This window comes from Poeciliopsis prolifica, unplaced genomic scaffold (genome assembly GCF_027474105.1).
Source record: "Poeciliopsis prolifica strain line A6 unplaced genomic scaffold, Auburn_PproV2 SCAFFOLD026, whole genome shotgun sequence".
In the NCBI taxonomy this organism is placed as follows: Eukaryota; Metazoa; Chordata; class Actinopteri; order Cyprinodontiformes; family Poeciliidae; genus Poeciliopsis; species Poeciliopsis prolifica.
In genome coordinates this window covers 3,411,895-3,438,257 of record NW_026562401.1, presented here as the reverse complement: position 1 = coordinate 3,438,257, position 26,363 = coordinate 3,411,895, and the positions used below count along the sequence as shown (strand labels likewise).

The following is a 26,363-nucleotide window of genomic DNA, read 5'->3' as shown; positions in this document are numbered from 1 at the left end:
ATTGTATTTATTCTGTGCACTCAGTATTTTCGGTACAATACAGAATCAAGTCATTACTTTTATGGCAGATGCTCAGTGATTCAGAGATGTCTGAGTGCAGAAAACTGGCTGACTGCTTTTTCACATGGTGCAAGAATGATAATCTGGATCTGAACTTGACAAAATAATAAACATATTACATAATAATTAAATTTTACAAAATAAATTTTGTAATAAATAATGTTTGTAATCAGATTGTTTCTGTGAATTTTTAACGTTGGGGGCCTTTCCCGGCCTCTTTTCCAGAGAAATTGTCTTTGTTCAGGAATAACTTAATGCCCAGGAAGCAACAACTTCAGCATAATTTTCTTACACTGAATATAGTAATAGCATGACACTCAATGTATCATTCTTTTTTTTTTTTTTTCTTTTTCTAATTTTTTTTGTGGGCTCTAGTGACCCTTATTCAAAAGTAGGCTGACAGGAAAGAGGGCAAGGAGAAACAAATGTCGCCGGGTCCAGGAGTCGACGGGAGTTGTTTTAACTGCTGTTGACTTTAAGTTTTATTGAAAATCTAATCTGTGTGATGTATTGGGACAGTGGTGCATATATAAGAATATTTGCGCCATCTAGCGGACAAATTGAAGAAGCAGCCATTCTAAAGTTAAATTTTGTCCACCTTGAAAATCACCGAAGCTGCAGTTCATCCTGCAGCAAATATTGTCCATTTCAGTTCACTTGTGATGATTTTTCAAGCTTTCAAAGTGAGTGTCCAAAAACTACTTAGAACGAGCTGGATGACTGACGTAAAGGTTCACGAATGAAGAAAGAGCTAACGCACCAAGCCCCGCCCATTCCAGAAGATCGGGCCAATCAGAGAGCTGGATATGATGGGAGTGGGCGGCGCGTCCTTTTCCCGAGAAAAAAGGTAACAGGTTGCAGTTCCAGCCGCAACGCAATGAACTTGTTTGCGAAGGAGTTGCTTTTCCACACAGCTTTAGTGTGGCCTTTGATGGACGTCTGGGAATATATCTGAGGACTCTTCGGCGACGAGACGAAACGAAGCATAAGAAGAGAGACGGAGGAGATACTCTAAAGAAAGAAAAAAAAAAAGGTAAGTTTCGGTTGGAACTGGGTCTTCCCGAACCGCCAGACGGCTCAACCAGACAGTCAGTGTGATTTCCCGACAGTTATTCGCTTCAGCAGGGATTTTATGTGGCTTGTTTCGTCTTTAGACGAGCACAGTAGATTACAACGATGCTATGTTTTTATTTATTTACAAGTTCAGCTTGTTAGCTATTGAGAAAAGAACCTGAAGTGGCCTTTTGGGAACTATTAATTTTGCGAAGTGAAACAACCAACTTTAAACGGTTAGGTCAAACCTGGAAGAGTGATTATAACCGTGTAAATGTAAAAGAGTCCGTTTTTAAAACGAAGGGAGTGTAAGTATTTATTGTATTTGTACACACGCGAGGAGTATGAAAAAAAAAAAACACCTGCACACCTGTGCTTTTAGAGCGGCGGTTCTAAAAGTAAGGGTCGGGAACACTCTGGGGGTCACAGCTCAACAAATGTGGGTCTTAAGAATTTCAGAAAGTATAAAGTAAATCCAGAAATGCATGTAGGTTTCTTTTACTGCTGTTTAATAAAATGTTCACACAGCCACTTCGACCTATTTAAACAGCAGATTGTGTTTCTGCTCTGCATTTTATGGTTGGCATGATAAAGAATGCAATTACTTAAAGGTGCTTTTAATTACACTAGCCTACATATGTTCTGAAAAGGCAATAAAAAGATAAAATATCATAGTTACTGAGAAAAGACACTTTATGCTTTTTCAGCCAATGCTTTATGTGACAATATATCATTACGCAGATCAATATATCAATCAATAGAACCAATACGCTGTTGTATATGGGTTCTACTGGATGACAGAACATGATTAAAAGACAGTTTTACACTGGCCAAGTTTTACAACACTGTAAAATATTAAATCAAAATCTTGTCAGAAAAAGGTTATTTTTATTCTGTCCTAAAGTACATATATGAGAAAGTTCAAGTGGCTTTACGGTTCTATATTGGGTTTTATTTAACAGTTAAATGCCACTAACACTTGTACTGACTGCTATGTTTTATATAATTAAATGAAGGTATGTTGTAAAAGCCTATCTGAGTTCAATTTAGACATTCTAGATAGGTAAATCCAGATTGGGCTACTTTGTGATAAATATTTGATTTTATTCATTTATATTTTTAAAAGATAAATATTTTTGATTATTTTTTCATTCATTTTGTACCATTTTTAAAAGCAGTTACTTTTCATCCCATTTTGTGACATCAAAGTAAAAATACAATCGTAAAACCAACTGAAAACTGTCAGAGATTTTCCTTAGGCTATTGAATTAGATGGTCAGAAAAAAACATGACTTCAGTATTTTGTGTTTTCATGCATTTGTCTTCTGTGTCTTTAATACAGCTTGAATGAAAGAATGAATGGCGAGTGTATAATGGACTGGTGATTTATTGACATTTTATCCCTAAATGAAACCAAAATGTAACTAAAATCACATCAAAAGTTATACAAGTAATGTAATTTAGTAGACGTTTGGGAAGACGTGAAAAAGACATTGAAATTTACTAATTTGCTCTTTATTGTTTTACATATAATTTAATTTACATAAATTCTGCCTACAAGTTATACTTGAGTTCACTACCGATAAATGTTGCCCCTGGGCGTCTGAACCTGTGAAGAAGCCTGGTCACGTTTTAGCCAGTCAGAAGCGCAGGTGTTAAACTGATTTAGCAGAAATGCTTATATTCCCAACTAGTATTCCTCTGGGATTTTGTGGGCTGACAGTTTTAAAAGTTAGGTAATCTGAGTTTTCCACGAGGTGGAAATGCTAACCAATATGAGCTGTTTGTGTTCAGTTGCAGTTAATGTGGTTCTACAGCCATTAATTAAAACACCAGTGACTGTTTGCTCCTCTGTAATAGAAAAGAGAGCTCAGATGAAACTGATGCAATAAATCTCAGCAGATTAGAAGTAGGGAAGTAGGGAAGGGCTCACAAATTGGTGTTACACATTTCACTAAAAAAGCTTCGGAACCTGGGAAGATCCTGACACATCTTTTAATCCACACCTACTTTGGTACAAATCAAACTGGTCTAACATGACAAGCAGCAGATGCCATTGAGAGTGTCTAAAAATCCCACAAATAAGCCTCTTGGTACAGAGGCACAAGTGTCAGGAATGTGAGGGAAGGGAGGGCCATACTTGTGTGCTTCTAATATGGTGTCATTTGTGTACTGTGTGGCAACACTGAAGTCAGGCTTCGTCATGCCAATGAACTACTTTGGATGTGAAAAGAGGAATAAATGGACATTTGTGTGTGTGTGTGTGTGTGTGTGAAAGAGGAGTAGTAACTAGTTTGGAGAGAGGACAAGGATTTGGTTTTAAGTCAAGGGTGTAATTGAGAAGAAGAATATCCCTCTGCAGTAAGTGGATAACTGTTCTCTAGGAGCAGAGGGGGAGTTCTGTTACTTTTAACCAGTCATTGACGTTTCAAGTCATTAATATTTCGCTCAGAAGAAAAAGGAAAATTGCTTTGAAAGGAAGTTTAACTTTTATTTTGGTAGTTTTTCCACCTGTTTTGCACCTCTCTTTTTATGGTATGTGACCTGCTTTGCTTGCGTTGCTCATTCCCCATAAACATTTCTGGAAATCCCGTTAATGGAGTGACGGAATCACAGAAAGTGAGGAAAGAAGGTAGCAGGTGTATTGCAAATGATACTGCCATTGCAATATTTAACAGTATAATTGACATTGTTGGATTTTCTCAGTTTCTTAGAAAATCCGAAACTGAGAACTCAGCCTTAGCAAATACGATCTTAAGTTATTGAGAAATTTCTCAACATAAAAACATAAACATTGAGAACAAAACATGTGTTCATTAATATCTGTTTTAGTTTTAATCAGAACATCGTAATAGTAGCTTTCTTATCCTTGTTTGTGGTGGATCAACATCTTCAAGATTTCCAGATCAAATTTTAGTTAACACTAAATATGTTGTTGTCAGAAAACCAGTGAAGCAGCACAATATAAAGCATTTTTACGTTTAAGCTTTTGGAATTTACTACATTTTAAAGCTACTCAGTTGACCAGCATTGTCGTGGCATTCATTTTGTTAGCTATGATAAAGCATCAGACTGATAATATGTGTTGGTGAAATACCTAATCCTTCTTGACTCATCTTGGCGTCGGGACAAAAAAAATGAATCCTGATCAGACAGGAGTAATCAATCCCCACTCTACTCTATTATTAGGAAACAATAATGAAATTGGTGGGGGTTCAGTCGCTTACCTCTATGACCTTTTACATGGTACAAATTAACTCTTCAATATGATAGTTCATAGATTTTTATTCTGCTCCAAATATGAGTTGTATGTCGACATATCACCTTAATAATAAAACTTTGGCCCAATTAACATGTAAAAAAAAAAATGACAGACTGATGAGAGAAAAATGAAAATGATAAATCAGAGGAGTGATGTTTTGACTTTCAGCATCACTCGACACTCTGGGTCTCTCCTCTTGTTGACAGTCTTCCCCTTATTCTATTTTCCTTTCCCTCCTAATAGCAGGGTGGCTCCAATTCAATTTACTGTATGAGAATTAAATTAGTGATCAGAGGCACAGATCATGTCAGCATAACTGCAGGATAATGACTTGTAAGAGCTGAGCAAGCTGACTTGAAAACCTATACCTGTGTTTTATAGGCTCTTTAATGCCATTGGTCAGTGATGGAAGATAAATGGAAATTAAAACAGGCTTTGATCTTTATATCTTATTGCATTAAAGTTAAGTTTTTCAGTAATAGCAAAACGGATCCGGAATCTCTGCAAGAATGGACATAAATTTATATTTCTGTTAAGTGGCGCTATGTTTACTTTTGTTCTGACCTTGCTTTAAAATGTGAATGACCAAAGAGAAGTACACCATTAAACTGACCAAAAACTAAAATGAAAGGAATATTAAAGCATCAACCAGCCTTTTATTGGCCAATATATATTTCTATTTGTTTCTTTCAGGTCTGATTGACCCATTTAACATTTAAGAAGATTTTAAATGTTAAATCTCCATTCTGATGTCTGTGACGCATCAAAAATATAAATTTCTACAAATGAATGTAACAAACATTGACAGAAGAAGGAAAAATGCTGCAGATTCTATAATAAGGACAGTATGAAACAAAGATAATCTTCTTTTATTCATCAAAATGTACGTCCTTCATCTAAATCTTATTTTCTCAGAACAAAGTGTATCAAAGAACATGCTACATCTGGAGTCATTCACTTCCCAGTTCTGATGTATTCAGTGAGCAGGTGAAAAACATCTTTGTGTTGTATTTGACCTGCAGGTCAGTGATCAGGGGCTGCACAGTGGCACAGTTGATAGCTCTGTTGCCTTGAAGCAAGAAGGTCGTGGGTTCGATTCCCATGTTTTTGGATTGCCACAGTCCAAAAACATGACTGTTAGGTTAATTAGTCTTTCCACATTCTCCCTAGGTGATTGTGTGTGCAAGATTATTTGTCCTGTTTGTTTCTGTGTTGCCCTGCGACAGACTGGCGATCTGTCCCGGAGCCCGACCCCACTAGTGACAAGAGTGAACAGATAAAGGAGGTCAGTGGTCAGAGCCGATCAAGGAAATATATAGTTGACTTCAGTTACCCCCTCAGTTGATTGGCCATTATGTTTTGGCTTTATGAAATAATTACAAGCATTATTATTAATGATTATTCAGCAATCAGTGATCAATTGTTTCCCAAATTTATTTTAAAAATAAATAAAACTTTAAAAGTGCAGTATGCAGATAGAGAAGTTATTGATGGCAACATTTTTAAATTAGACCAGAGAGGGAGGGATCTGAAGGGGGTCACTTTTTTTTGCATTCTCAAAATCGCTGCCCTTGTTTTCCGCCCCACATCAGACGGACAATGGGTTGAGTTTCCCTGGCATCATCCCATCCCCATGAACGGGATTTCATTTTTCCTCTGACACATAAAAAGTGGAACTCATGGAAAAGGCACAATGGATCAAATATTTAGACAATAAAAAACAACTTCAGCTCCAACTCCACATTCCTCACTTGCTGATAGCTTGTCACCATCAGTGTGTGACTGATTGAATGTCACATGAAGCGCTTTGGAGTTCTATTGACTTTATAAACCGCTACACAAATAAAGGCCATTTACCATTTTCCACATTCCTGTAAGTCAATACTACTTCTGGGAACATACACTATTCTTTACTTTTTACATAATATGTGTGTGAAACAATGTCAAGCTGGTATGCCTGGGTTCTGTGTAAGTCTCACTGGGTCACAGACTTTATGCATGACTTCACTTTTTTTTTTTCGACACAACACTTCCTCCGGTTTGGACGCTGGGAAAACTGCACAAACTGCACCATCCTGACAATTGTATCCACCTACAGATAATTCCCATGCATCTATAATATACTTGAAACCTGTTTGTGTCATCTTTAATGACAGCACAAGTGCTATCTTCACATTGTTCCTCTTTTATTCGTTGGTATTGCGCAAAAAGCAAGGGCTCTCCCTATTGGTTAGCTTTTACATTTTCTTGAAGTGGACCAAAGCTTCTTTTTTTTCTTAAAGAAAACCCCCAAAGGGTCTCCTGAACAAGATATCCTTTGTTTAGAGGTTGAATTGATGTTTCAAGGGGAAGCAGGGTTACGTTTTTGATGCTTGCCTTTACAGTCAGTCCCTCTGTGTGAATGGGAGGAAGGGTTGCTCACTCACTGTATCAGCTTGGCTGGATTTTATTGCACGAAGCGCTGATAAGAGAAGAAAAGTTGGCTGTTTTTTGTCTTTCAACTCACCCTCCCTCTCTTTTTCCATGCCCACTTTCTGTCTGTCATCTCCTGAGATAGGAGGTGGGATGGAAGGAGTATGGCAGCTAGGTAAGGAGGGAGTGTTTTGGTTACGTAGTCACAATTATTAACCGGAGCTTTGTAATGTTGAATCTTGTATTGTTACGTAACACAGGGCATTATTATGAGACAATACTTGGAGTGCTTAATTCACTATTTTTAGTGAGTAGAACTGAAAAGACACTAATTGCCAGGCATTATTAGTGCGTTGAGTTGAGCCAGTCAAATACGGCACCTGTCTGCCCTCTGGCTGTTCAGTGTTAGAAAAGGAATTCACTCTGATATGAACCTCAGACACTTCCTAAAGTTTTTGTGTTGCTCCTCTCAAAGGGAGCGTCACGTCTGGGTGTGTGCTTTCAGGTTAATGACTAATAGGGAGCAACAGGAACAAAGTTCACACAAACAGTCGAGGATCAGAAACTGTCTGTAAATCTCTCCCACTCATTCGTACCCGCTTTATTCCAGGAGAAGTAAATATGTGTTCATTTTATAAATAGTTTTATTTTGTGGTTGAGTTCTGGGATTTTAAATTGTCTCTGGAGTTGTGAAGCAGCTGAAAGTATTCAGATAAGAATCAGCGATGTGAAAGTAAAACTTTATCCTACTTTATCAAAACTTTATTTTGTGGTATGTTGAGGTGGAGAGTCTGTAGGAGGGTCACAGCTTCAGCTCTGTCTATTCGGCTAGAAGTCTATCTGCCTCTCAAAGACAGACATGTTTCTAAAAGATAAAGCTTACCCTTTGTCAAATTGGTTACTTTACTAACTTAAAAACTAAACTTAAAAAGTATTAGAACTCCTTGAACTCTACAGCCACAAACTATCACATTTTTATGTGACAGACTTTAACAAACTAAGACACAAGGATTCAGAGTTTCTTATATACTTAAACCTGAACGGTTTCATTTGGAGGTATTTTGGGATTTTTCTCAATCAGATGTAGCTCAAGCTCAGATTGAATGCAGTGTGTTCTCTAGTTTTACCACATAATTTGAATTCAATTTAGTTTCTAAACTTTGACTGGGCCATTCTAACACACAAATGTCATTTGAATTATGCCACTCTATTTTAGCGTTGCTGTCCAGCTGGAATGTGAACCTTCACCACTGGCACAAATATTTTCAAGCCTTTTAACAGTTTTTTTTTTGTCATTCTTGGTCCATATTTACCTACATTCATCAACTCTGATTAGCTTCCATATCCTGTCAAAGAAAAGCAACCCTGTAGCATGATGCTCCCTCTACCATAGGCTGTCTTCCATAGACTGTAGCTGATGGTTCCTCTAAAAAAAAAAGTTGTCTCTGTTTAATTTTACCCAACAACCTCCATTCGCCTACAAATGGTTTGCGTTTTCTATTTTTGTGCTTTCCTACAGTAGAAGGTCATCTGCAGAATTTTTTGGGGCCAAACTACAGTACGACATCCGCCTCACTGTTTACAAAACACTATTGTTCACCACTAAACATGCACTTTGTTATCAGTAGTTCAGGTTAAGATCTCTGGTGGAGACGGCCCTTAAATAATTTAAGGAAAGCAAATGTTACTGCTTTATAGTCAGCAGTTGAAAAATATTCTGTATGTGGAGAAGCATTGATCAGAAATGTGTCACAGATTTCTGATATGGTTTTTTTTTTGTAAAACTTTGACCTGCTGAGGCTGATTTTCTCTTTAAGCACTGTATAAATTATCACAACATAATTCTGAATTTTTTTTCATATTATTCCTTCAATAAACAGTTAATTTTTTAGAGATGATATCAGACAGCAGTTGATGTGACATGTTTTTTTTTTCTTCCATTAATAGTGATGAAGTGATTAGAATTGAAATTTTAAAATTGTCCTTAGCATCCTGTATTAGAAAATAGCATTATGAAGACCTCTGTTCTCTTTCATATTCTAAAATTTTCTACAACAAAGTTGGAAGTATGAATGGATGAAACAGAGCACCTGTTTGTGGGCAGATCCAACTAAATTATTGTCAGTAGAGGATTTCTTATCTATTTCCAGCCTCTTACATTTTTTTTGTAACCAAATCAGATTTTTCTTTTTTTTCTTGTTTTTTTTTGTTGTAGTATGACCAACAGAAGGCACCCGGCGGACTACAATGCCCAGGTCCGCGTCATCAATGACCTTGGTGACTCTGGACAAGGCCTACCCAAGCAGAGGCCCAAACCTCAGAGCACCTCCAAATATGGCGTAGCTGTCAGAGTGCAGGGCATCGCTGGGCAGCCGTACGTGGTCCTGAAGGATGGACAGAGGGGAGACTCATACGGGGTCCAGCTCAGGACCAACTCCTCCTCTGGCTACGGCAGCCTTCCCCGGAGGAAAGAGAGGGCAGAGGTTCAAGCAGAGAGGGATGATGCTCGGGGAGTGGGAGGCCAGCTGGGACCGCTCCGCCGGGTTCAATCTCACGGCTCACTGCTAGACAAGGACGGAGGTGGAAGTAGTGAGGATTTTCAGCTATCTAGACCCCCTGGGGATGGCAAGTCTGGGAGTTATGGGAATTTGGATGGAGGGATTGGAGTAAAACGAGGCAGAGAGGAGATGTGGGGTATTAGTGACAGAGGAAGGGTTGCAGAAAGCACTATGTGGGATCATTCTCACCAGACAGGGCCTAACAGGTTATTGGAATCAGTTAGGAACAGTGATTCTTACTCTGATCCTCGACAACAGACTAACGGGCCTCCTCCCTATCAGAGACAGACCCCTGTCAACAGAATGGTTACCAGATATGATGGTGCAGCACCTGGAAACCAACAGAGAGGAATCGCACCCACTCAACAGCATCCCAGAGCTACGTCTCCTCTGCTCCACCCCAAACCTTACACCTCGCTTCCATCCTCAGCTCACAGCAGCTTGGGACACGGCCAGGCTCCGGGCTCCAGAGTCGCTGGACTTTCAGCCAATCAATGGACCTCAGAGGAGCCCCGACATGTGGATCGGACCGAGTCGCAGGTAAGAACCCAGCTGTGTTCTGATCAGGCATCACAGCAGGCTTTTCTGTGAGCTATACACAAAACAAAGCATGCAACATTGCAAGAGTAGTTTTCTGGTCTATGTCTTAAGGTGACCCCTGACCTTTTGCTGGACCAGGTTCAGAGTGCTGAGATAAGTTTTGAGGAGGACCAGATGATGAAGACTGTGTACAACATCCTGAGACAGGGGTACAAACCTCCGCATACCTTTAGATTATATTAGACTGATCTGATCAGAGAGTTGGCGTTAACTTGTCCCTTTTTACGTTTCTTAGTTCTTCTGAGAGCGATGATGTCATCAGACACAAAGTCAGGAGTATTTTTCAGAATTTTCACAGCATAATGGTTTGTTCTTCTCGAAACAACACTATTTTTTAGTAATGATCCCTTCTAGTATTCAATGCAGAGAACGGTAACAGTTCCGTCTCCTTTACTCTTTCTCTGGGTAGCCTAAGGAGAGCCCTCGGGAGGACTGGATGAGGGAAAAAAGGGAGTTGGAGACAAAGGTGGCTCAACTGCAGACTGCCCTGCGCGAAGAAAGGAGGGTAAGTGGAACAGAGAGAAAAATGTGAAAAGGTTTCAGAGATTTCTTGTGACCTTCAGGCACAAAGTAAGACTTGTCCTGGTTCTCCCTGCTTTCTTTCAACAAAACCAAAGTTAGGATATTCTCAGTGCAATACAGTTTCGGTCTGATGTTTGCATACAACAGGCGTGTTGGGTTGTTCATTAATTTGATGTATTTAATTCTGTATTTGATACACTCTGTATTTAGGGTGGGCCTATGATACAACATAGGACAATAGGTATTTTTTAGGATTTTTTGATGATTTATTTTACACCACTTATATGTACTGACAGGAAAACATACACATACATCTTTATATTTTTTTTTATATATATATATATATATATATTTATACTTAATAAAATGTAACCTGTTGCAGAGAAATTGCACCTTTTTTGGCATTATTTAGGCGGGATGTTTGATGACAGTTCTTGTCAGAGCGGTTCAGTTCTATTAAACTGCTTGGTATCTTTGCAAAAACTTGGCTTTTAAGTTCACATGTCCAACATATAATTGGACATGTGAGTCCAATTATATGTTATAGTTGAAACAAACTTTCAACTACCTGTCCTAAAATGCCACCATCAGACAAGTGGAAATTGGTTATGAATTTCAAGAAATGTCGCTGCAAAAGTCGGTTTAACATCAGCATGAACTGAATTCAAGAAAAAGGTCACATTTAAGTCATGACTGAATTTTATAGCTGTCCACATGAACAAGCTACATGTCCTCTGTTGAAAAGTTTCAGCCAAACGAGAGAGAGATTGAGCTCTTTATATCACCTTCCTTGACAAATATATTTTGATGAATGTAAACATCTGATCAGATCTGGACCAATTTTTTTATGGTTTTGTAATTGCGTGCTGGACTTTGTGAGGATTTCCTGTAGCTTTTGCAGTTTGGATTACATAACGAGTTTTTCATTAAGGGTTTGGCATTCATAGAGCAACTTGGCTGTAATTATATGGCTCACTTCCAGTCCAACACTTGTTTTAAGCTGCATGGTCATGAGAAGCAGGTTTGCCTAATATTTAGTTTGCATGAGAAGAAGAAAGAGTTTCCAGTTTTCTTCAGCTGTTTAACTAATCTAACCAGAAGGGCTGATGGGGTTCTGTGGGAGGGTATTTCAGATTAATCCTTAGATTAATCCTTAAAGCCTTCAGGCTTTGTCAGAGATGTACACAAATACTCACAAAAAAAATCCATCTTCTATAATGACTCATTATACATTGGTTTAAAGTAGCTCACAAATCCTAAGTTCAAATAGCTCTTAATAACTTGAGCTCTTATGCATATTGATTGTTGGGTAAAAGCAAACCTGCTGAAGCGTTTCCTAAAAGCCAGTTGTTTATTCAGGCAGCACTGCCTGACGCCTCGTGTTTCAGTGCTCTTATTTATTTATCACGTCTGCTTGTGTGAAGAACTCGGCCAGCAATTCTGACCCCGCTCTGAAAGCCGAGCTCGAGTCGTGTCTGGATGAAAATCTGCAGCTCCAGGAGATTCTGGACCGGAAGACGAAGGAGCTAAACGAAACACAATCAGAGTGAGGATACAGAAACACACACGCACACTCAGACTCACATGAGGGCTTAATGCCACTGGTTGGGTCATGACTCAAAGAGTTTAATGAAACAAGGAGTTATTGTTGCTTATTTGCACCACATGCAAAACAGCTTGTTACTTCTATTGAAAGAATCATTCGCAGATATAAGTAGGACTTTGTTTTTTGTTGCAGGCTGACTCAGCTGCGCATGGAAAGAGAGAAAGCAGAAAGTCGAGTGAGAGAGATGGAGGACCACTTGGCGGAGCTTCAAGATGAGCTACGAAGAGAAAACGGCAGCAAGACGGTACAACATTGTCATTTAGGGGGATTCTTTTTCTAAAAGCCCTGTCTGTACTCACTGTACCTTTACTGTTTATAGGACCTGATGTCTAGTCAAGCACAGCTGATGGAGCTCTCCCAGCTGAAGCACAAGCTGGAGGAGACACTCAGACAACGAGAGAGGGAGCTCACCGCTCTGAAAGGCGCTCTGAAGGAAGAGGTGGCGTCACACGACAGAGAGATCGAGGCGCTGCGAGAGCAGTACAGCGCTGACATGGAGAAGCTGCGCAGCAGCATGGAGCAGGTGTCTCAGGTGTGCAGAGCAGACAGCAGCCACTTAGAGCTGGAGCCAAACTGGCCAAATGACCACAGGGGTCCTGAGGTCAACAATAGTGTATATGCACAAGTGCCTTGCAAAAGGATTCACAACCTGGAAGATTCCCACATTTTGTCCTGTTAAAAAACAAAACTTCATTTTTTTCAGTGGAAGGAAAGTTTTACATAAAATTTGTTTTGCCAATAAAAGTTGAAAAAATGTACCCTCCTTTGTTATCATGCACATAAATATACCTTGTAACAAATTGTGTCTAAAAGTTACGTAATTTGTATTCTCAAACCCCAGAGGTTTGTTGGAGAACATTATTGAACAAACAGCTTGATGAAGACCGAAAAAACACATGGACACGTCTGGAAGATTGTCCTACAAAGTATTGACTCCCTGGGGTTAAATGTGAATGTACGTCCTATTTATGTATATTTGTAAGAGGATTTCAGAACCGTGGTTTATTTTCAGTGCATTTCACAGTCATTCACTTCCTGGTTTATAATTATTATTTATGAAGTTCTGGGTGTATGTGATCTATTACAAGGCACTGTGTCTGTTCTTTAACCTCTGAGCAAATGTAAGTTTTAGCTAGAACATGTTAGGATAGTCTAGAGCCAGTAGCCATTTAACAACAGCTTTATTAGGTTTTAAGGTTAATGAAGTATTTTTTTAGAACATGCATTAAATCATCAAATAATTTAAGCCTGAAAATGTGATTGACTTGACGTACATTTATATTTGCTTTTTTTTTTTTGCATCTGAGTATTAAAGTAGACTGAGTTTGACTATCATTAAGACCAAGGACTCACTTAACCATATTGGCTCATGTCAATACCGACATTATTTGTTATGGTTCAAAAAGTGGTTAGTTTGGTTTTATGTAATTCTTCTGCTCTTCTGAGTTGAAACAGAAAAATGTTGAGCATCAAATTCAATCTGTTCTTGCTTCTTCTGCCCTCTGCTAAAGTCTCACGCAGGGATCGAGGCCGAGCGGCTGCGTGTGAACTCGTCCGTCCGCACCTTGCAGCAGCAGCTGGAGGATTGCAGAGACGAAAGCAACCACTGGATGGAGCAGTTTCACTCCACCAGAGACGAGCTTCGAAGCACCAAACAAGAGTGAGTCGAGCCAAGAGCTCAGATGGTTCGCAAAGTTTCTCTAGGGACTCTTCACCTGCACATGGATTTTCTGTGCTTCTTTTCGCTTTTGTTTCTACTAATGTGTTTCTGTTTTTTCTTTCCTCATTCTTTCTGGTCACTGCTTCTTCCTCTCTTTGTCAGAGAGTCGCCCAGCAACCCTGAAACACAGTGAGAGTCACGTATTTCACAGCGTTTATGTGTTGACATGTGGAAATTTAGATTTGGCTAACTGTGCTAACAGCCTTCTGTGTTAAGACTACCCACACACAGGTCATTCATTCATGAAGCATTATCTTAACCCTAGGGTCCAGATGTCCAAATACAAATTAAAGATCATAATTATTCTAGTACAAGTGGGGTTGCGATTATTTCCTAAAGCTATTTATTAAAATCTGTGACCTTCCATGTTAGCAGAAACATTAAAACACAGGAGTGGTGTGGATAGTCGGTGTGTATGCAAACGTAATGTGTTCCTGTGCATATATCTCTGTGATGCGATAACTTAAGCTGCAACATTTATTTGCTCATTAACTAAACCGAATCGAATTCATAATTTTCACCCATCCAATCCAGCAGCTTCTGATGAGGTGATTAAATGGTTCTTAAAATAGCAGTACATGGGGCGATGTTTTGTGATTAGTTGCTTTTGAACATTTTTCAGGCTTCTGCAAATCCGTCTAGAGAAAGAGGAATCTGAGGATGAGCTGAAGGAGCTTAAGGAGAGAATGAGCGCAGTGAAGCAGCAGGCAGCAGACTCCAGCCAGTCAGAGGCTCTCAATCAGGTGCAGTAAATTTACTGGCATTACTCCAGGATTCCTATGAGCTCTTAAAGAGCTTTTTCAGTTTGAAATTTTCAATTTTAGAAGATGGGGTCTATGTTGTTATATATGCTCTTCCTTCCTTCTTTTCTCCCTTTTTAGTCTCCTTATTTGTGTAGTTTCTTTCTTGACTGTCTTCTTTCTGTCTTTTCATCCTTCCTCCATTACTTTCTTCCTTGCCCAGTCGTTCTTTTCTCAGGTCTTTCTTCCGTCACTTCGTTCTTCTGTTTTTCCCTCCTTCAAATCTTTCTATAAAAGTGTCTTACCTCCCGTTCTTGTCCCACTTTCCCTTGTTCTTGTCTTTCCTTCTATCCTTTTTTCCTGTCGTTAAAACACTACTGTCTCTGTTTTTACAGATTCCATATTTAAAGCATCAGAAGTTTGGAAATGCCTCTTGTAAATTCATAGGGCATTTTTGCGTTGTAATTTTTGAAATGGGCCTATACGAAACAAAGAACTCTTAATTCCTCATTAAATTCAAATTTCTTAATTCTTTCTTAAACAATCATTGCTGTTGGTTGTATTATCATTCCACCCTAAAAAAACAAAACAGAACAGTTCAAATGCATCGTTAAAAACACAAAATTAATCTGACACTCCTGCTGCTGACTTCTGACAGGTGATCATCAGTGTGATGAGTATCTGTATAGGAAGTGTAATCATCAGACTGTATAAACTAAATGTTTCCAGGAGCTCCAGCGGTGCAGTGCTGATCTGCACAAGACCAGGTTAGAGCTGGAGAAGCAGAGGACTGAGTATGACAAGAAAGTCATGGAAATCATTTCCCTGAAAAAGTCTCACCAGAACCAGGAGGCAGAGCTAAAGTATGAGATCGACAGGCTGAAGGACCAGTTACAGAGGGCCAAAGATGACTGTGTAAAGGCACAAGAGAAAAATAAGCAGGCCAGTTCACTCTTATTGTAAAATTATACTAAGATATTAAGTTTGCACTTCAAAAACATCTCATTTTCTTTTTTTCCCCTCCTCTAAATAGCTCCCAAGCCCAGCAACCATCTTGGAGCTGGAGCAGAAGCTCAGTGAGGCTCAAAGAGAAACCAGCCAGTTTAAAGCGAAACTCTCTGCAACCGAGGAAGAACTGGAAACTGCTAGAACAGGTCTAAGTAAAGCTCAGATGGATGTTAACTCCCTCCAAGATGCTCACAAGGATCAGGAGGCGGCTAACACCCGCCTCAAAGAGAAACTCTCACGATTAGAGGTGAAGCTGAAACATTATCCTACTCGGAGACGCTCTAAAACCATCAGACATAAAAGAACAACTGATCTGCTTTGATTTGCTCAGGCTCAGCTGCAGAGCAACGCCACCGAGAGCTCTGAGGCGGAGCTCGCCCTGCACGCCGAGGTCAGAAGCCTCCGATCCGAGCTGGATGAGGGGAAGAGAAAAGCTTCCAGACTGAGCCAGGAACACCGTGAACTCGGCCTGCGTCTGGAGGACACGGAGAGGGACAGAGAGACGCTCAAGCAGACAATCACCCACCTGGAGGACAGCAAACGGCAGCAGGAGAAATCCATGGAGAAACTCAGCAAAGAAGTAAGAGAAGCTGATTTCACTGTTCATCCTCGCTTCTTAGAAGGAAATGGTTCAATAAGTTCAGTCCATTTATATGTATTTCTCACACTTTGCTTTCTCTCTCCCTCTCTCAGTACGAGACTCTGAATGTGACCTCAAAAGAAGAGATCCAGATTCTGAAAGTCCAGCTGGAGGAGCAGAGAGAGCGAACACGAAAGGAGGTGCAGGAAGCACAGCGTCATGGAAACGAAACAATATCTGAGCTGGAACGACACCAACAAAGCTTAAGGCGCCTGGAGGAAGAAGTATGAAGCTGTTCAGATTATTTCCATTTATAAATGTTTTAGTGATGAAGTTTTCTTTGTTGGGGATGAATGGCTTTCATGCAGTAACCTTTTCTGCTATTTAGAATAGCATTTCAATATTAAGTTAGTTCACTGATTTTGTTCAAAAAATAAAATGCATCATAAAGATTCATTGCACAGAGTGGTGCTGCTCCACAGGTCAAAGTGCATCATTGGTATGCATAGTACTGGACATCTGAGTGGAAGGAGAAATCCAGTGAATCTACACGTTTCACTTTCAAAACTGCATTTCTAAAACAAATGAATTTATGCAGTTACTAAATCATAAGAATACACAGTATAACAGTATCTTATCTGTTTAACTAGATGTTGCGACAGAAGAAGGAGCTTCAACTTGCCTGCGAAGAGAGGGACAACCACCAGCTGGACAAAGAGCTCCTCACCAACAGACTGCGCCACCTAGAGGGAGAGGTAGAAGCCAGCAAAACCAGCCTTAATGAGAAAACGCGCGAGATTCGCATTCTCGAGGTATGACGCTCACTTTTAGTATCTGCTCTAGAGCAATAATACAGAAACATGCAGTGTTGGGTGACGACGTTTTGTAGAGAGCTTGTTGATGTCTTCTTCTGTCCACCAGGACAAGCTGAAGCGTGTGGAGTTGGAGCTGGAGGAGGAGAAAAGCTCAGTGGAGATGCTGACGGATCGGGTGTCCAGGAGCAGAGACCAGCTCGACCAGCTGCGCTCTGAGCTGATGCAGGAGAGATCCTCCAAACAGGACCTGGAGCTGGACAAGAACGCCATGGAGAGACACGTATGTCCACCTGCTTTAGCAATGAAGAGTAATACTCTGTTCAATCCTTTATTCAAAATTAGAGTATAGTACCACTGCAAACCTGCAAAGATATCGTTGTTCTCCTGCAATGACAAACTGGATATTAATCAGACAGGAGGCCAAGAGATGACTCTGGAGGAGCTGCTGAGATTCTTTCAAAAATATGGTTTTTATGGAAGAGTAGCAAGAAGAAACATGACACATGTCTAGTTTGGACTTGGCAACAAACTCAGTAATTGTTAAAGTCCACCAGGACAACCACTGCAAACTAGCCAAGGTTGTAAAGGTTATAGTGTTCAGTATTGTTTATACTTAACACTTGTCCCCATTCATATAAGCAAGCAAGAAAGAAAGTAGAAAATAGATCCGTGTGAATTTGTGTGTCGGCAGCTGAAGGAGCTGAGGAACCGTGTGGCTGAGATGGAGGGTCAGTCTCGCTCGTCAGCGGGACTTTCTCAGCTGGAAAACAAGATCCAGGAGCTGGAGGACCGCCTGCGAGCTGAGGAGAGGTAAGCGCAACATAGAGAGAAAAATGTGCCTTAATCTTGTGAAAAAAGGAAGATTACATTTTTTTAGCAACAGACACTAATCCAAGAGAATGGCAAGTGTGAGAAACTGCTTTTATTTACAGTTTTTTTTCCCATCTATAATAAAGAGAGAAGAACACAGTGTTGTCGTCACAACGTCGCCTGGAGAGGAAACTGAAAGAGCTCAACATGACGCTGGACGAGGAGAGACAGACGCACACCGAACAGAGAGATCAGGTATAAATACGGTGATGAAATCGGTGTTTGACACACTGGAACACACTGCGTCAGATTTAAGACTTAACGCGTGCTGCAGCTTACCCTGAGGGTGAAGGCCCTGAAGCGGCAGGTGGACGAGGGAGAGACGGAGCTGGAGAGGATTGAGACTCTGAGGAGGAAAGCCCAGAGAGACATGGAGGAGCAAATGGAGCTGAAGGACGCGCTGCAGGCCAGAGTCACCACTCTGGAAACGGAGCTCAAGTAAGTTTTTCTTTTTGGGTTTGTTACATACTTTGTACAGCTGAGATCATCTTAAATGTTTTTCTGAGTCACTAACAGAAGAACAGGGTCTCCTCCTTCTCTTTACGTCACGAGACGAATAAAGCAGCTCGTAAAAATGACACCATGATTAGTGGAAGCAGATCGCTCAGCTGTGACGTGTAGACTGAGGCTTACATAATCTCCCTGGAATGCCATATTTTCTGTATTGGGCTAAAGTTGTACATTACTCATTTACTACAGGCAAGATTACTTCACAAATATGCTGGCAAAAAACAGAGTGACATGTTGTTTCTTTAACCACCAGTGGAGGGAGCTCTGCTCTTCAGAATGCTGTAGACTAAGTAGAAGAACTCTTCATAATGTTTTAAGCTGAACATTTAAAAATCACCCATTGCTGTCTGTGTCTGACAGGAGGAAAACTCAAGCGTCGATGAGGCCGGCTTTGGATTCGTCCGCCCTCAGCTCAGACGACGACGACGACAGCCTGTACGACCCGTCCACCATCACCTCGTTCCTCACTGAGAGCAACCTCCAGACCAGCTCCTGCTGAGGATCAGCTTCTGGGTTAGAACAGAACAAGAGGTTCTGCTGAGAACTATAAATAAAGGGGAGGCTTGTGTAGACTGGGGGAAAAGCTCGAGTGTAACGATAAACACAGCAGACAATGAGGGTGGGCGGTGAGGACCTTAATGATTCATTGTAGAGCTGAACATGGGGACTCATTTTTCCACATCAGCATGAATGTAAGGAAACAAAACATCCCCACCATTTAAAGGAATTTCCCCCTCCGTCTCATGCACACAATGCGTGACCCGACACAAGGTGCTGCTGAAGCAGACTTTACTGCACTTTTTGGAACAAGTTCAATGTGTCGGATCATTTCAGAGCTGCTTCACTTTGAGAAGCTCAGCTAATTTTTTTCTTTCTTTCTTTACTACCACTAAAAAGTTTTTTCTGTAACAGTTTCCAGTGCAGATGTCATCAGATCAAACCTGGCTACATTATATAGATCTTACCACAGCAACAGTGGATCAAACAACCATAAGCTTTTATAGTTTATGTCTGAAAAACAGGCAGAGCATCAGACTGTAGAGATTGTTCGTCAGAAGCTTCACGACAGCCTGCAAAAGCTTTCTGCAGCTGCAGAGATTGTTATCCATGATGAAGTCACGAGATTCCTGTGCTGTGATCACTTAAAAAAAAAAAACACACACAACAGATTATTTGATTATTTGAACAAAACAATATAACATAGTAAAGCAGAAAAGGACCAAATGTGTCTTACTAATGTTGATTATTAGTTTATTATTTTGAGTTTGATGGAAAAAACTTGAACAAAAAGTATGGAATAAAGACCCATTAAATGAAAAGTTTTCATGTGTTTTTCCAAGTATAAAAAATGCTGAGTTTTCCAAACCTTTTTTAGAGAACAGAAAAACCTATATCCTTTTTCTGTTCTCTAAAGGTCAAACACCTAATGAGGCATAAAGTTAGTAGATTTTTTTTATTGCTTCAAATTTGTATTACGTGCTTCATCTTCGAATTTCCACATCACATTTTGGGTTTACAGTTTTGTCTGTGACGCTTTCAGTGTTTAATTTGCTGATTGAATGCCTTCAGGATTCATAAAATGCAACATTTTATGATCAGATTGAGCTGGACTTTTATTTTTTAAACTGGGTCTTAAAACAAAGTGACAGACTAAGTTTTTTATACAAGCAGAATAAAGGGGCCAAAGCTCTCTTCCATCACGTTTAGTGTAGCGTACTTCAGTCATTTTTTATAAGTAAATTTATTGTAGTTAAGATGCCTGAGGAGGCAGTGAAATGGGCCTGTAACACACTATGAAGTTTTTGTTTCATGATTTGTTCTCAAATGTCCAGAATGTCATAAAGCTCTGGACAAAAAAAGCCCCAGAAATTTGAGAAATTTTAAAATCTTAATTTTTTATTTAAAACTTGAGTTTGCTGATACCTGTAACTGCACCTTGCCTTTCTTGTTTTCTCAGCTTTTCTTCTCAGTAGTTACCTCAGCATCATAAACGAGGTGGTACCAGTCGAAGGGTTGGATGACTTTCGACTCAAACAGCTATAATCATTCGGTTACTTCGTTGGGATTCGTCAGTAATAGTTGTGATTGTGATGCACGAGGCCACAGCAGAGGAGTTCATGTACACTTCTTTCCTATTATCCTAATCAAATATAATAAATAGATAAAACCACATTTGAATGAGCTGCTGCATTTTGTTCAATGAGACAATTAATGCAGTGTTTGTAAAAAAAAAAAAAAGCCTTGCAATGAAAAATGCCTATTATGTTAGGATAGTTAGGAATAAGAATTTATTCCACATTTCTATTTTGATCTACACAAAATATTGATAACCTAATCTACCAGAATTTTGTGGAGAAACAAAAATACTGCCTAGTGTTATATTGTACTGTTGTGTAATTGTGTAAGAATTGCCCTGCAGTCGTTTAGGTTGAACCCACCTGGTGCATCTTTGCTAGAGACGGTTTGCAGCTCAAAGTGCAGCAGGTTGAAACGTTGGAAACGACTTTCATTGGATTGAAATCTAATTAACATATTTTATTCTGTAGCAATAGAAATTAAAGGCCAAAATATTCTTCTGCCAGGTATTTATATAAAGACGGCCTAATTACTATGCATTTCTTTGTATTATGTCGGTGAAACTTGTATTTACTGTCAATTTATTACAATGCTTTTCAATTATGAAAAAAAAATCAATGTTTATGTATTGTTTTCTTGAAATTATTTTGTTTACACTTTAAGTGATTGGCTTTACATAAATAAAATGTAATGTTTATATTTGCATTTTGTTTCATGTGGAAAACGGTACTGATTGGTTTGTTTTGTGCAGAAGAATTAAACAATTCTGGTTTGCACTGTAATTAACTAAACAATTTCCATTTACTGTATTTCACAAAATACATATTTTCATTTTCTATTATCTGTTAATTTAGCTACAATAAATACTTTATGTTAAATTAACACGTTCTCTTTTGTTTCAGAGCACACACACATTGACTTTTTTTTTTTTTTTCAAACAATAACTCGCTGCCAGCTACAATATGAGTGACCTTTGGAAAGTTCAGCCTCATGTTTCGCCAAACTTCTCAGGAAGATGGATGACTTCTGCGGAAGAGATTATAGTCAGAGTGTCAACAAAAGTCTCCAGGAAGACTTGTCAGGACTACTTCAGTGAGAAACAGTTTGTCACATTGCTTTGTGCAAAAGCCAAAAAATACTGCGCCATCTTATCATATGATGAAAACAAAAAGGAAACGTTTAGGGGATTAAAGTGAAGCGTGACGACACCGGAAAGACGTCTGCTCTTGTCGGAGGACACAGATAATGAAACAGATCATGTTTGTTTTTTGACAGCATTTTTTGTTTCAAGCACAACGTTCATAAATGACTTGCTCACAAACCCTGGGCTGCAAACAAGAACATTAATTTGTCAATAAGATTCAAATCACAATTAAATGAAACCTACATCCTTCTAGCTCAAGCTCTAACATACCCCCTTCAGTGAATAGCAGAGAAATTATAATTAACAAAATTGATAATATAAATTCAAGATTATATTAATAAAAAGATATTTGTTCAGCACTTACAGCTAAAGGGAGTGAGGGAGTTCAGATATGTTCCCCAATTATTGTTTAGTTAATAGAATATCCTTTTATGGAAGAGAAACAGTTTTAAAATGGATATTTATTCAGAAATTACCATGTGAGCATCAGAATGTGATCACTGTTTTCTCGCAGATGCAGATTGTAAAAAAAAAAAAGTACAAAATGTAATAAGTTTCAAGCCCAAATTACACAGTTTTGAGTTTTATTCAGAACAGCAACAGTTCTCCTAAAATGATGCCGCTTACTGGAAGTTAGTCCCATTATTTACTGAACAAAACAAAGAAACAACTGTTCTAAAATCTCAGACTGTTCAGGGAAGTGAGATTGAAACTGGACTCTCTCAAGCCAAATCTGATACATTTAATGCTGATGCATTTCTGCAGTCAAAACTACTTTAAATTTCCAAGATGGTCAAGAATACACTCACATTTTATTATTATCATTATTAATGACTTCCATAGGGTATAAATATGGTTTGAGTCAGACCATATTTCAGCTACTGAAATAAAGCTTTCAACCCAGTTACTATTATTGGGGGCTTTATGGGTGTTTATTAGGTGTAGTTCAGAGTATTGGTAAAGGATGTGGGAGCAGGGAATCGTTTAGGTTTTACTTGATTATTATTGAACGGTCCAACAAAAGCCACACAGGACTGGCTGTGTGGCTTTCCTCACAGCCAGTCCTCTAAAGAGGAAAAGCAGGAGAAAACACGCTCCAATTGAGGCAGATGTGTATGAAGTCTGCAATAACTAAAAGGGTAAAAACAGAAGGAATGATGACTAGATTATATTATTGCAAGGAGGAAAGTTTCTGCAGGCATCCAATTATAAATAATAAACATATATCTGTGATCTCTGGGTTGTTTTTCTGTCTTGACATTAAAAGTTGTGGTTTCATCATGGCACCAACATCTTTCTCAATACAGCCTTCTTTTCCTGATGAGGTGAGACAGTAAACAATGACTCTTCCAGTGAAGAAAAACAAACATTTTTAAACTGGCAGAGAGTAAACTTGCTCTATACAAGCAAAAGCTGCAGATAAAGAAGTGACCTGAAGTTATGACACGCTTGACGAGAAAGGAATATTCCTACTTGAAGGCATTACAAAGAAAAACTGCCAGAAAAGCAGGCAAAAAACTGAAAACGATGAAGTTCCCAGGAATGTTGCGTGACTTGAACACAATCGAATGATTTGAGAGTATTTTACGAAGGCGCAACTTATTTTTTTTATCCAAAAGAAGTTGAGAAATTCTTCTGAGCAATCAGTTGGAGATTGGGAGATAATGGGAAACAAAATATTTGAATTGTAACTAAATAGTAGCTTCACAGAGAGCTCTAAAATCCAGACTAGACTGGCATCCTGAAAAAGCAACACATGTCACAGTGTTGTTTTTTTTGTCTTATCCATTGTTGCAAAATTGTTATTGTTCATCATGCAGGGAAAACAGATCTTACATACCGATGTCAGTGAATAGTTCCCTGAAAACCTCAGTTTTCTTTGTTGTCTGAGTTCTAAATGTTGGTGAGGACATATTAACTAATATTTTTAACCAATATTAGTTGGTTACAAACTAATGTTTGTTTGTAATAATAATTTAGTTGGTTACAAACTAATGTTTGTTTGTAACCAACTAAAAATTGTATTTGCTGAGAGTATGTGGACAAGGAATGTTGTATGTGTCTAAATGGGTAATTTTCCAGACCGTGTTCACATATACAGGCCCAGAGACATGGACTCAAAAACAGGATTTACTTTTTTCTTTCTTCGCAGAGGCAAATATCTTCCTCTGCCACTCGGCTGAAATGTTTCAGATCAACTGACGGTTTTATTTTTTGACCCAGCAACTTCACTGCCCTTGATGTGCAGATGTGGTCACAATGATCATAAAAGTTATAGGATTTTATGGTCTCATGTTTTCTTGCAGCAGTTTCTAAATCAAAGTTAAACTCCATTTTCAACCAGGATAATGATCCCAAAATACTCAGAAAAGCAGATAAAACAGAATTAAACAAACTTAATTGATCTCGTTGAATATTTATAGACCGTGCTTCAGCTGCCACTGCGTCTAAAACCAACCAACAAAAACAAGCTACCGATTCCATGAGGCGACTTGCTCAGAGGCTTTTAGTCCAAATATTAGAGGGGTTGTGTGACAGAGAAGTCGGCTGATGACAGATGGATCGTATGTTGCCGCCAGGAGCTCTGTTGGCCGAAGCACGCCTGGAATGTGCAGTGTCAGCGTGAAAACACCTTCAGAGGAATGTTTTTTTTTCACAACTGTAAGATGTTTTTGTGAAACCAAATCTGATTTTCAGTAAGAAATGTTGACAGAGGTCAATGAAACATCAAAAAACTATTTTTGAAGTTTGTGATCGTATTCTAAAACACAAAACGTTTTCATTAGGTGAGGAATTTGTTTGAAAAGCGATGAAAGTCGGCACCCTGAAGCCTCAACTCCGGCTTGTACTCGGGTGACAGAAATGTTTACATCCTGTCTGGCACCTGGGTTCACAGAACAGTCTCTCTTGCACTGTTTGCGGAGTTTATCACTGCATCTGCTCATTGAAAACGAACAAAGTAGTGTACTTTCATAGCCTGTGGTTTTACTGTGTGATTGATGTTCAAAAGAGAAACCCTTCATGGTCCTGCATAGGAGGGGCTGACCTTCAAAGGTTTTGTTCGATAATAATTTCTTGGCATAAAGTCACACCTTCAGTATTTACTACGAGACCAGAACCAGCTCTCACTACGCTGGAGTGGCCAAACCTGCACAGCATCAACATGTTGTGTGCATGACCTGTTTTGTGAGACTATAGGCTAAACTGGTACATACTTTCTTTGGGCAGGACTGGGTTTCCATATTGCAGCTTTCGAGACACGACTGTTGTACCTGGGAGCTTATTGGCCAAGAACTGGGCGTGTGTCCAGTTTAGAAACTGTTGTGGGTTTGCTCTTACAAATGGCTGCCTTTGTCATCTATGTGTGAAGTGTTTCCACCTGCCTCCAGGGCTTCCACGTAAGGAAACACAAGTCTTTCAGGCCTGGACAAAATGGCGTGTCGCCACCTGCCCTTTGAGAAACTCAGAACCTGAGGAGTGGAGCTCAACTCTGTCATCATTCTAACACGTCAGCGCTATAAATACCGATCCTTATGAACAACATGTAGGCCGAGGCAGTGATGAAAACAGACAGAAAAGGTGGTGTAATGTTTTGGTGGAAAAATTAACAAACCGCAGCAGTCACGCTTACTTTAGTCCTGTTATATAACAGAAGAAACAGAAATTTTCTGAGTTCACTGAAAAAATACAGAGGTCATAATTTGAAAAGTAGCCACAGCCCCGGTGATGAAAAAGGAGTGAAAATGACAGGAAAACCATTTGTTTTTCACCAGACTCACCTTACTGACAAAGAACAAATTATATGAGCTAAAGCATCGGTCATAATTATTTTCTCTTTAAAATGTCATCACTGTTGTGGCCCGACTCATGGAAACAGCTTAAAACCGCTCCCATATCATCAAATTGACATTTAAAGTGTTTATTCTCATAATTCTCTGGTCTCTGAAAGACTCTAGCCTTTCATAATCCAGGTGACGTATCCACCTCGGCACTTCAACCCAAAGTTTTGTAACTCTAATCTGTCAAATATCTATTTGACATGTGACGTAAACGTTCGCTCACATCACACCACCGTTAAAAAGGCAGAATTTTGTGATGTCAAGAATTTTGACTTTAAACTTTTCCCACAAATGCGTGACATCAAGCTTGTACAACTGAACTAAACACAAACAAACGGAGGTTTATTTGGAAAGCGTGAAACATAACAAGGTGCCTGTTGCATAAGAGTGCACACCTTTGATCAAATACTTTATTAAAACACCTTTTGATTCAGGCCATTCCTGTATATACAGTACATTTATATTGGCCCATTTTGTGAATTATGTTTTTTAGATTAGTTACACACAGACTGATGTCCTAAAAGCCTTTATTTTTGTTAACTATGCGGATTTTCCACCTCAACCTAATAAAAACACAGCTTTTAAGGTTTACATTTCACCAATAAAAGAAAACATTTTTATTAAAGGCGTAAATGCTGTCGTTTTCAAATAGCGTGTTTAATCTGACAAATGGGCATAATGAGAACACATATTATTTATTTCATGTGTACACTCAATATGGCTGTATTCAACATATTTTTGAACAATAGCTAAATTTTCTTCAAAAGAAAACAAGTCTGGGAAAATCATTCCAGACAATGTGTTTGTATTTGGCACAAAATCACCAAAGCGCATCATGGAAAGAACACCAAACTCACAGTTCAATATGGTGGTGTCAGCACTATGCGCTTGGATTACGTTTCTTCATAAGTAAATTAAGGTTTTGTCAAGGTGAATGAAGTTATAAACACAACCCAAAACCTTCAGGTAACAGATGAAAACGTGAAGA

General features: G+C 39.1%; 1 protein-coding gene across 3 annotated transcripts; it reads left to right on the top strand.

The window, feature by feature from the left end:
- The first annotated feature begins 893 nt into the window (after nt 1–893).
- LOC129371345 (cingulin) lies at nt 894–21,264 on the top strand. 3 transcript variants are annotated; one of them, XM_055047908.1, is made up of 20 exons: nt 894–1,093; nt 9,003–9,885; nt 10,024–10,094; nt 10,181–10,250; nt 10,355–10,450; nt 11,892–12,013; nt 12,206–12,317; nt 12,393–12,605; nt 13,585–13,733; nt 14,416–14,536; nt 15,263–15,475; nt 15,567–15,788; nt 15,873–16,121; nt 16,235–16,405; nt 16,772–16,933; nt 17,043–17,216; nt 17,628–17,746; nt 17,893–18,001; nt 18,081–18,244; nt 18,677–21,264. In XM_055047908.1, exons 2-20 carry the CDS (start codon nt 9,004–9,006, stop codon nt 18,813–18,815), a joined length of 3,558 nt encoding a protein of 1,185 aa, XP_054903883.1. In that variant the 5' UTR covers nt 894–1,093; nt 9,003; the 3' UTR covers nt 18,816–21,264. The 3 variants fall into 3 exon arrangements, with proteins under 3 accessions (XP_054903883.1, XP_054903881.1, XP_054903882.1); XM_055047906.1 differs by having other exon boundaries at nt 9,997–10,094; XM_055047907.1 differs by lacking the exon at nt 894–1,093 and adding an exon at nt 8,865–8,907 and having other exon boundaries at nt 9,997–10,094.
- Nucleotides 21,265–26,363: the final 5,099 nt, after the last annotated feature.

Bases quoted from the DNA above. Each gene is read 5' to 3' on its own strand.
- LOC129371345 (XM_055047906.1), top strand. From the start codon at position 9,004: ATGACCAACAGAAGGCACCCGGCGGACTACAATGCCCAGGTCCGCGTC. The intron at 9,886-9,996 runs GTAAGAACCCAG...CTATGTCTTAAG, and splicing joins TGGATCGGACCGAGTCGCAG to GTGACCCCTGACCTTTTGCT. The intron at 16,122-16,234 runs GTAAGAGAAGCT...TCCCTCTCTCAG, and splicing joins TGGAGAAACTCAGCAAAGAA to TACGAGACTCTGAATGTGAC.